The 11,230-nt window shown below is 33.9% G+C and overlaps 2 protein-coding genes across 2 annotated transcripts; both read left to right on the forward strand.

Annotated features, from left to right (window-relative positions):
* Positions 1 to 4,093: 4,093 nt before the first annotated feature.
* Positions 4,094 to 6,355, forward strand: LOC120214577. Its single transcript, XM_039212443.1, has 8 exons — positions 4,094 to 4,204; positions 4,653 to 4,711; positions 4,802 to 4,931; positions 5,048 to 5,136; positions 5,231 to 5,384; positions 5,464 to 5,645; positions 5,836 to 6,050; positions 6,183 to 6,355. Exons 1-8 carry the CDS (start codon positions 4,094 to 4,096, stop codon positions 6,353 to 6,355), a joined length of 1,113 nt encoding a protein of 370 aa, XP_039068374.1.
* A 380-nt stretch (positions 6,356 to 6,735) lies between these two features.
* On the forward strand, positions 6,736 to 10,307 carry LOC120214486. Its single transcript, XM_039212374.1, has 6 exons — positions 6,736 to 6,856; positions 7,810 to 7,911; positions 8,353 to 8,462; positions 8,615 to 8,702; positions 8,904 to 9,103; positions 9,777 to 10,307. The coding sequence occupies exons 1-6, from the start codon at positions 6,761 to 6,763 to the stop codon at positions 9,991 to 9,993; spliced, it is 813 nt and encodes a 270-aa protein (XP_039068305.1). The 5' UTR covers positions 6,736 to 6,760; the 3' UTR covers positions 9,994 to 10,307.
* The last annotated feature ends 923 nt before the right edge of the window (positions 10,308 to 11,230 follow it).

The raw sequence follows: 11,230 nt of genomic DNA on the forward strand, positions 1-11,230 counted from the left end.
CAAATTGAGTCAACCAAATTAAAAAAACCCTTTTTAAGAAGAATCACATCAAATCATTGAGCAAGGGGCAAAAATCCCATTTAATGGTCCAGAAAAAAGAATTTGTCCTCGTTCGAGCCATTATAAAGTGAACCTTATAAAGAAAAGAGGGATCAATTTTTTGAAATCCAAAAAACCCTAAAAAAATAAAAGATCGAATGAAGGAAGAAATGAATGGCTATCGGAGAGCCAAAGGTTATCAAGAAATCAAATAGTAGTCGATGAAAAGATAAAACGTCAAGAGCTTTGGGTTTAGATCTACGCTTGGGGTTAGGTGTTTCAGAGTTTTAGTGGTTGGATTTGTGTTTAACGTGAATAGGGGAGAATTTGGGGGGTTTTGGGTATTTTGACCACCATGGGTGGTGGCCAGGGAGACGTCGGAGCAGTGATGGGCGGTGGCGAGCTCGTTAGGGAAGAAGATCGGATGCCTGGGAGGGGGAGAGAACTTGAGAGCTTTGAGTGTATTTTTTTGGGAGGAGAGCTAAAAATAAAATAAAAAGTGGGAAAATACCTATTTATAGTGAGGCATAATGTGAAAATATCAAATTCTTAAATTATTTTTGTAGTCCATATACTTTTGAAGCGTAATTCAATTTGATCACTTGTTGTAATTTGGCCGCTTAATTTATATTTAATGCAATTTGGTCCTTTTTTATTTATTTATTTATTTTATTTACTTATTTTTTTTATCTAAATTGGTACATTTTTTGGGATTTTCAGTGTTTTAATTACTTTATTATTATTATTATTTATAATTTTCTCTTATTTATTTTTCCCCTAACATTAATTTTATTTTTTTAAGGGAATTCAATTGAATCTTTCATGATCGTCAAAGGTAAATAATTCAGATCAATTTTAATTTTTATTTAAATTTAAATTTTTGCAATTAAGACAATTAGGTAATCGATTGGTATCGAAAGAGCTACTCGATGGTGTTCATCCTTCTTTGATCGTAAACGACTCCCGAATCTAACAAATCTCTAGTAAAACGTAGATCGGGTAAATGATAAGTTCGAGGTGTCTGATCCACCTAATTCGAAATAAGTCAGTGGCAACTATATCACGATTACAAGTTAAGACACGAACCCGGGACCACCCGAAGAACTATTGCGACACACCGTTTTCATTGATTTTTTTTTTCAGTTTTATCCGTTTGACATTGGTTCCCCAATTAAAACAAAGTTTTTAACTAAAAGTGTTTATAGAAAGTATTGCTAACTGGGCGATTAATAACGACAATGTGTTTTTTTAACTCCCAAATAAACAATTTCAATAAAGGGTATTTTCATCCAAAAAACAAACAATTTCAATTAGATTCAATGAGTGTAAGCTTCACTAAACTCATTAAATGGATTAAGCACTATGATATAAACACAAGAATCAAGGTTAAACAAAAGCAAACCGTGATTTACTACCACGTTTTAATGCTCCTAACATATTCAAGATTATCGAGTACTAAATTCATTATATTATCATATTTCACAGTGTCAACTCATGTCTCATATATAGGGATGGGCATGAAACACAAACCCGACAGGTTCCGATCAGATCGGGTCGGAATTTTTTAAAAAATTTCAGGGTCAGGTTGTGTCGGGTCGGATTTTATATTAAAATATTCAAAGTTGGGTTTGAGTCAGGTTTAGGGTTAAAATAATCCTACCCGACCCGACCCGAATAGTTAATGCATTATTATTATTATTATTATTTTACTTTTTTTTTACTTTCCCTAATCCTACCCTACCCGAGTCAGGATGCATCTGCAGCATCTCCTTCAAGGCTTCAAAGTTCAAACATTTAAACGCAGAGGTCAGAGCCCTAGCTAATTCCCTTTGTAAATTATCTACCGAGGGTTCGAGCCACTGAGCCACCGACTCAGCGACTCGCTTTTTGATTTCTCTACTTCAAGTATTTGATATCTCTGTATCGCTCTCTCTCTCTGTTAAATTCTCTAAGTAACAAAACAGATAACCATTCATGTATCTCTGTTAAATTCTCTTTATTAAATTCTGTTTTTGAGATATGATTTCTTGATTTTTGTTATGGACTCATTTCTTGTTTGCAGCATTTGTTGTCATTTTGTTCTTAATGTATTTATGTATGTATTGAAGTTGGGAGGATACACAATTGAAATCGACTATTGTGGGCATGGTTGAAAAGAAGAAAAATACGAACCAGAGATTGAAATGGTTGGACCTTTGGTTCCCAATTCAATCAACTAAAAGGTTAGAAAATATAAATTTATAAAATTAAGGATGTTGTATATATATAAAAAAAAGAAAAACTAGGAAAATCATATGTACAAAAAGGAAAGGATGAAATGAATCAAACCATAAAGAAAAATCTAAATTTGTTGTGAAATCTGGTATCTGAGGTTTGTTTTCCTACAATTTTGACTAGTTCTATAATCAATTGCTTTCGAAAAAAAACCTTGACTTTGAGGGATGGGCATAGGTCGGGTCGGGTCAATTTTTAATAAATAAAAATTAAATCGGGTCGATTTTTTAATTGTCTATCGGGTAGGGGTCGGGTCGGGTCGGATGAAATTCTAATTTCATCGGGTCGGGTCAGGTCACGAGTGGAGGACCCTTTCTTCTCGGGTCGGGAAGACCAAAAACCCGACCCATGCCCATCACTACTCATATTCCCTAACAATTCACTTAATTCACTTTAGAGATTTTATTTAGGGATGATGCACACTCATACACCATACAAATAATAAATCAAGATACTCATTATTGATACATTGGCCACTTGTAACATGTGACACAAATATGTATATTATATTTCTTGAGATAATTAAATTGTATAATCATTCTGATTGTAACCTAAGAAGTTATAGTCAAGAAACTCTTAGTTGTAACTAACATTATTATCAATTATGTATTTTTATAGAGTAGACACAATAACATTTTAGTTTAAAACTCATCATAATATAGCGTTGTCGGTTGTAATCAAAATTATTGTCAATTGTGTAATTTTTTTAAAGTAGACGTGATAACATTTTATATTAAAGTTCATTACAAATTAACCTTAGTTTTTTCAGCCACAAAACAAAATTATCGGTAAAATGATTATAGGGTTAATTATATGTTTAGTACTCTAACTATAATTTTTGTTTCGTTTTGATCACTCAACTATTTTTTTTTTCAAAATCATACTCAGGGACGAGTGAAAATTTTCATGTTAAGGATGCAAACTTATAAAATTTTAAGTTGGGGAGGACTTATACAATTTTAGTGGGTGAAAACATATTTTCAATAGAAAATACAAAGAAAATATATAAGTATATGAAAATTTAAAATTTTTGAGGGCCTCTAGATCTATCCCTAATCATACTTAACATTACATTTTGGTTTCATGTTGGTTAGTCGTTAAAAAGTAACATAATTGTTGACATGACATTTTTAAATTTTTTAATGATAACATGACATTACTTATGGTAACGCATCAATATTACCGTTAATTTTTTAACGCCGAGCGGCCAAAATAAAGTCAAAATGTAACATTAGGTATGATTTTAAAACAAAAAATGTTACATGACCAAAAACAAAAAAATGATAGTTAAAATACTAAACATATAGTTTACCCATAATTATGCCGATAAAGTTAAAATACAACTCCAAAGCTAATTAACTGCACGTGCCACATTGACAAGCCGTCAAATAACGCCCTCATTTACAGGAGGGAAATTAATTGTTCAAAAACCACTAAAAATTTTCAGCTCTCCACTTCAACGCAACTTCCCAGCTTCTTCTTCTTGCTCTACTTCCTCCTCCTTTTCGCGATTTGTCCTGACGGTTCAATCTGTTGCAAAACCTAAATCTTTTCTCAAAACCCAACGTTAATGTCCGGTTAGGGCACATCCATATTGTTTTCTTCACTGGGGGTGAGGCGTTGATTTGAATCTGATTTTTATATGAAATCTAGTTGAACTTGTCACCACTGTATTTTGATCATGAATAGGAAATTGCGCATATTCTGTTCGATGAGCTGGTTTTGTTGGTGTTATTTCAGGAAAAGAAGTCGAGGTTGTTTTTCGAGAGGATTTCACATTATGGCGAAAGTAGCCGCGCGTGGTGCATCAACTACTGCTTCGCTACAAATCGGTGGCGACACCCTCAAAGTTGGTCCAACAGTTAAAAGGAAGACCCCTTCGGAACTCAGAGTACTAGTTTTCTTTTCTACACCTCTAACTTATACTACCAGTTTACCACTGTTGTGGATTGACTACTTTGGTTTTAATTGTTTGTTAGGAAGACGATTGAGGACATTGTAAATGTTTAGGGGAAAGGATGCTTTGATAATGCCATGTTGCTATTATTATAAGCGATAGAATTATTATTAGTCTCTTCTCCTAGCATTTAGGGTCCTTTTTTAGTCTCTCTTAATTTTGCCAAGTCGAAGCTCAAAGTGTGATATTTAATCTTTTCATCCTTCTCTGAACCTTTCTTTAGCTAGACTGTACCTTAGTTATTAAATATTTTGGTCTAATGCTTAACATGTTTATGTTATTTATTTTATTACTTGGAGGATTCTAATTGGATTAGCTTAGTTAATCTTTACTAGGAATTGTTGTTTAGTCTTATGCTTAATAAGAAATGTTCACATAACAGGGGGAACAGCTTAAGCAGACCAATGTGTCTGAGCTTCTTAATAAATATTTGGCCACAAGGTAGGTGCTGTTAATTCTCTTTTGTTTGCAACATTTTAAACTAAGTTTCAAGTTTCTGAGAACTTTGTTCTTCTCTATTTGCTCGGTTAGTGAGATGGATAATTCATTCAAAAAGCCAGATCCTCCAAGGAATCCTAGATATACTGACACCCGTATGGATGAAGTATTTCCTGCCAAGAAATCAAGGTTCAAACTGGTTTCAGGAAAAGAGAATGCCAAGGTTATTACATTTCCATAAAATACTTTAATGGAATCATTTTGATGCAGCTAAAATTTTTATATTCATAAGTTGATCACTGGTTCATTGCTTTGTTCATTTCTGTTATCATTTATCAGGAAAATAGTTCAATTGAGCTACCTATCAGCCTAAAGAAAATCTCTGCTCTTTCAAATTCGGCTTCTGTGAGAAGGCAACAATTTTCATGGTATGTATGTTAGTCCTAGTATTCCATACTTGGCACATGATAACTATATTTTTTCCTTTCCTTTGATTTTATTGTTATATGTTGTTTCTTTCAGTTCAAAGAATTCTGTTTCTTCTGCTGATGTTCCAAAAGATGATTTGCCCAATGGCCATAGTACACTTGAAAAATGTAGTCAGGGTACATTTCTTAGTGTTACTGAGCTTTCATCTGGGGGTCAAAAGTTATCAGGTTTGGCAAGTGTTGACATGGTATGTGCTTTTAGAAGCCTCAAGCTTTTATTGCATAAATTATGTTTTCTCTCCTAAATATGCCATCAATATTTTGTAGGATAAAGCATTGAAAGGACTAGCTGCTTGTGAATCAATCCTGACTAGACCTCCCGAGTCTTCTGAAGGTGATGTTTCAACTGGAAACTTCTGCACTGAATTCCATGTGACTGGCCAGAAGATTCCTCTGGATTTTACTATGAAAACTTACATGCGATTGGTGTCCTCATCCTCTGTGAATTGGTGAGTAAACCTGTTGTTTTTCCTCATTTATTTTGTTCTATTTTCTCTACTTGGAGACAAGGGCGCTCCTGTGATATGTTCCTATATATTTTGTGTGTGTTAACCAAGTTAAAATGACTTCCTTATTCACTTTTAAGTGCCTGCTTATTTAGTTTGTTTATGTAACTTCGTCCTGCTTTTGTAATTCCAGGTTAAATAGGTCAATGAGGTGTGCTACCTACAATGGTATGCCTCAATTTACAACCAATGCTGGTGCTTCAGATGATCAGAATATTATCAGTGCTTCACAGACCAGACTGAGTTCTCAAGTTTTGAATTCTAAAGCATTACATTCATGGATTTATCCTCAATCTACTTTACCACCATCTCTCATGTCAATATTGACGTCAGCGGCAGTAGATGGAGGTTTGTTTATGGAACTTTTGATTTCAATTACCTCATTTGTGCACCAACAAACACACATGTCCCGAGTGTTCCTTCCCCAACTTTCTCTTCCTATCGGAAGTTATCTAATTGATGTTTTCCCTTGTTCTCCAGTGGAAATGGATTTCCTAAGAAAGCGAATCGGAGTGTGGGAGGAGTCATTTCGGAGTCTTTACTATATGTTTCGGAAAAATGTTTGTAGCGTCTTTTATGGTACATGTTTTTTCATGGTTATGATTTTTTCATTGACACCTTTGCAACCACCCGCCAATCTTCTTGGCATGTGAACATCGAATTTTATTTCATGCACATACACATCTCCATAACTGCATGCCCAATAGTGCTTGTATTTATCTTGTTCAGTTGTATTTTGCTTGTGTAACATTTTTGGTAAATACCATGCGAATCTCATGCATGTGCGTACTTGGGGGATGATATTTTCTATGGGTTGCTGAATTTTATTTATTTACTTTTCAAAGAGAATACATACACATCCTCTCAATATGCCAAGACCATAAATTTTCCTTGGTTTCATCCTTTATTTCAAGTTGTTTCTTCTTTTGATGACTGAATTCTGCTTCAGGTTTTATTTTAGAGTGCTGTGCTCATTTGCATCAATTTGTTTAAAAGCACCACTATCCTGATAATGATTTGCTGGAAACTTTGTAGTGTGCACTTCACATTTTGTGGTAATGTTCACTTCTTTTGATGGTCCGGAAAGTAGAAGATCATACCAAGCTTATATCTCCCAGTCAACCAGAGGTTTGAGGTCGTCACTAAAAGAACACGTAAGATTTCATTCTTAACTAGTTAAGAAATTGCATAGATTTTGTTATCATGATCACTGTTAAGTGGTGTTATCCCGCATTTATTACATATAGGGTTCTTGTGGTTTTATTTTTTGTTAGGCCCCTCCACCTATTACCACTTAGTTATAGGTTGGATGCTTAACATGGTGTTATCCCACATTTAGTAATTCTTGGATTTCTTTTGGTCTTATATTCATGTTGGATCTCTTGACATGCTATTAATTGGCTTTATGTTGGGTACTTAACAATTACAATAAAATCATGCGGAAAACCATATTCAATGAAAACTGTTTCGAAAATGGTTTCTTAGACATTTTTTCTGTGAAGTTACCATGTTCATGTGATACTTACTGCCATATGATAATAACTAAAAGGTTGGCGAGGGTTTTCTTATATATAACTTGTTAGCATTTCCTTTATGAAAGTGATTATTCTAGTCTATAAATGCTTCATCCTAATGATACTCTAAACCAATTCACTAGCCAAGTGCGTTTTGGTGCCGAGGTAGAGAACCTTTATTTTGCTTGGCTTACTGGTTTCATTCAGCTTTATAGATAAATTGGCAGACTGATTGAAAGCTATAACATTACATTAAAGCAAGTTTTGCTAATGTCAGCACTGTAAAGAACCTATTGCTGATTTCTTACTTTACAAACATGTTTGCAGCTCTGGTTATGTGGTTGCTAGTCCAGTTTATTGCATGCTTTAGTAAAACACACAGACACAACAAGTATCTGGTTTTAGTATTTCTAAAGACCGAAACTGATATAGGCTGTTGCCAACCAATCTCGTGACTGACAAATGAGAAATCAGATACTGCCTTTGTCATCTATTTAGTTCTTTTTCAGGAATTTATCAATGTTGCAACAATCAGCAGATTAAATACATTTATGACTTATTTTCATGCTTTATTGATATCTTGTGTTTCGTAGGATGTTTCTTTTTCTATGCCTCTTTGCCGTTCTCAAGTAGAACAAGTGACTATTGAAGATCTTGTAGAGCTTTCAGAAATGGAGAAGCATAATTTGGGCCAGGTTTGTATGTTTTTTATGATAGTTTTCTTGATTTGGGTTTTGGCAGAATTTATGCCTCTGGTTGGACCATGAGATACCTTTTGAATGTTTTGATCTGAGTGTGCTGTTTTTCTCGTGTCTTCTTCAAATTTTGTTTTAGTTCCCCTTTTGAGGCCCTCATGCCGCTGAGTTGTTATCCCTAGTTTCAAGTTTAAATCAGTATTATTCGAACTTGTGATAAAATTAAAACATAAATTTAGAAATATTTCCAGGGGCCACTGAACAATTTTAGAGGTCCAAAACCTAAAGGTAGAGGTCCCATGCTTTGCTTAGTGATTGAATACGTAATGAGGATTGTAAACAGAAAGAATACTTTGGTGTAACCACTACAATGTCCCCTTTTCACCGTTTATGGTATTTTCACATTCTTGTGCTAAATTCTTCATTGTACAAATTCTGCAGACTCGACACATGAATTCCTTCTCTGATGTTGATAACACTCCACAGTCTCTGTTGGCTTTCAGCGGAAATCAGAATGTACATGGTTTGTATGAGATTTTGTTAAATTATAGGTGAGTTCCTTTTGTTTATAAATTTAAAAGACAATTCGTTCACTAAATTTAGTTATATGGTTTCAGTGTTTCATTTGAGATGGTTGTAATAGATGGTACTTACCTATTATATGCAATGTCTCTTGCCTGACTTATTTTCCTTATGTCATTAGATCTTTCTTGACCTTTTTGAATGCTGTTGATGTTCCCGTATTATATTCTCCTGCACCATTTCAACATGCTGCTCTTTCTGCTCCAGAGGTGAGTGACGTTGCCAGAAACAAGATCTGTTTCTATCTAGCTTCCTTCACCGTACATTCTAATTGCTGCTAGGTTTTGTTTGATGTAACATCAATATTTTGTTACAAGGATTGGCAGATTAGACTTGATCACAGTATATTTCCACTAGTTGCAATACCTGGTTTACATGTTTCTAACTTTCTATGTCAATTGAATTTTCAGGTTATATGCATGGAGATTAAAAGAGCTGATCATGGTACTACTCTTCCCCAAGGATTCACCTTGAATGAAGGTCATCCAATGCCAATTTCATCTGCTGGCCTTTGTTTCAGTGTTGAAATCAAAGATTCACATATTCCCCCTTGGATCATCAGCAACATATGTTCTCTAATGGCATCTAAAGGACAAAGCTTTGAAGCGAGGTATATATTATACCTTCTTTTCCTTGGATTTTTTCTATCAGATTTCTTATCCTGTATTATAGGGTCATTTAGGTGTATCATTAATGGATCCTCATCTGTGAAGTTAATCAATAATTAAACCTCGTTGAACAATTTAAAATTTTTTGTCCTTAAATTCAAGTTCCTAATGCAATGCCGTTATCAGAATGGTCAAGATATTTAAAGACACAAATGATACTGTAATATATTGCCAAATCTCTCCTTTTTAGAATCATCAGTCGTGATGACTGCTGAATTCCTAAATTTGAATGTAAAAAGCATAAACGTAATATATACACATACAAACGAGGTAAGATCTAGTTACATTATATAAAACTCTTTAGTTTTACACTGATTTAGGATCATTGATGAATGTAAATCTATATAAAACTCATTAATTTTACACTGATTTAGGATCATTGATGAATGTAAATCAATGACCGAGATACACAGGTAAAAATCAGGAGGTGGATAATGTAAATACACAGTTTTTTATAACCATTGATGTACATTCGTCCAATGATCCTAAATCATTGTAAAACTAACGAGTTTTTTAGTGTAAGTGGATCATACCTCTATATATAGGGAAAGATGGAAAACAAAAACTGGTCTGATTACCTGCCTATTTGTCTGATTTTATGTGGTTGGTTTTCAGCTTTACAACGGAGCATACTTCAGTTGGCTTAAATGTTGCTCTCGGGGTGGTTTCCCAGATAGCTGATAGTGATGCCACAGTCAGCGAGGACTCGCAAGAAGTAGCCGATGAATTTGGTATTCCTGAAACGATTATTTCTCCTTATTTACATTCAGGTCTACTGAAGGGCTTGAACTATTGCAACGGATCTTATACAGCGTCCCTCTCACCTGTATGACATTTCATCACTCGTAATCTCGAGTAAACTATATTTTGTTATTGATGCTTCGGTATTGCCTGGTCTGGTTTTGCTGATTACAATGGTGAAGTAACAGTTATTGGAGTTAAGAAGAAATAGCCTGGACTCTGGGAACTTTGCTTTTGGGTTTACCGAAGGGCCTGAACTACCGGAACAGGTACTGTTCATATACTGCGACCTGCTCTATCTAACCTGTAATGAGGCTTAAATACGCAGGATGATATGTAGAGAGAGCTACATTTTGTTACTGATGCTTGAGTTCCTTGATTGTAGCTTGCACTTTGTATATTCTGATTTTGATCGACATAATTTATGAATTTGTTTGCCATGTCATTACTGTTAAGGGAGGGGCTACTTGTCCCAGCTTGAAGGGCTCGGGTATAGGAGTGCATAACGAGTTGAGCAACTCGAACTCGACTTGATTAAAACTCTGTAAAAGCTCGATTCGGATTGACTCGACTCGAGACCTTAACAAGCTTAGTCGAGTAAAGTCCAGCTCAATAAGTTCGCGAGTAACTCGTGACTTTTTATTTATTTATAATTTTTTAGTAATCTTAAAAAATTATTTCATTCAAAAAATTACTAATTTATTAACAAATAATAAAAAAGACGATAAATTATTAAATAATTAATTTTATAATAAATAATTAAAAATGTTAAATTATTAGTTAATAATTATTATTTTACTACACCTAAAAATCAAACCTTGATTATTTTTTTAATATATTTATGGATTGTTATTTTGATTTAAATTTTGAATTTGTTTCATATACTCTTTTGATAATTTTTTGGTTAAATTTATTAATTTATGTTTATATGAAGTTTTATATGGTATTAGACGGTTTTACTTATAATTAAAAATAAAAATTTCGATGAACTTAACAAGCAACGAGACGAGCATTGTGCTTAATGAGCAACGAGTCAAGCAATAAATTATTTTAACGAGTATGAGTTGAGCAAAATTTTAATGAGGTTAACGAGTAATGACTCGAGTCGAACAATAAATTTTTTTAACGAACACAAATTAAAAACTGTACAACTCACGATCCATTTACTCGATAATCACCCCAACTCGGACATATGTTCATATGTTTGTTTAATGCCATAACCAAATCATATAGTTTCATTTTGTATTTTAGAGGAATCGAATTTAACTCACGTGCCTTGTCTCTTGAGCATATTGTAGTATCCTTTTGTTTTATTAAAGTTGTTTCTT

The sequence above is a fragment of the Hibiscus syriacus genome, unplaced genomic scaffold (genome assembly GCF_006381635.1).
Source record: "Hibiscus syriacus cultivar Baekdansim isolate YM2019G1 unplaced genomic scaffold, ASM638163v2 tig00110065_pilon, whole genome shotgun sequence".
Classification (NCBI taxonomy): domain Eukaryota; kingdom Viridiplantae; phylum Streptophyta; class Magnoliopsida; order Malvales; family Malvaceae; genus Hibiscus; species Hibiscus syriacus.

Excerpts from the sequence above, each read along its gene's own strand:
- LOC120214577 (XM_039212443.1), top strand. The coding sequence starts at position 4,094 with ATGGCGAAAGTAGCCGCGCGTGGTGCATCAACTACTGCTTCGCTACAA. Across the intron at positions 4,712-4,801 it reads AATAAATATTTGGCCACAAG|TGAGATGGATAATTCATTCA; the intron begins GTAGGTGCTGTT and ends TTGCTCGGTTAG. Across the intron at positions 5,137-5,230 it reads AGAAGGCAACAATTTTCATG|TTCAAAGAATTCTGTTTCTT; the intron begins GTATGTATGTTA and ends TGTTTCTTTCAG.
- LOC120214486 (XM_039212374.1), top strand. The coding sequence starts at position 6,761 with ATGTTCACTTCTTTTGATGGTCCGGAAAGTAGAAGATCATACCAAGCT. Across the intron at positions 7,912-8,352 it reads AGAAGCATAATTTGGGCCAG|ACTCGACACATGAATTCCTT; the intron begins GTTTGTATGTTT and ends CAAATTCTGCAG. Across the intron at positions 8,703-8,903 it reads CTGCTCTTTCTGCTCCAGAG|GTTATATGCATGGAGATTAA; the intron begins GTGAGTGACGTT and ends TTGAATTTTCAG.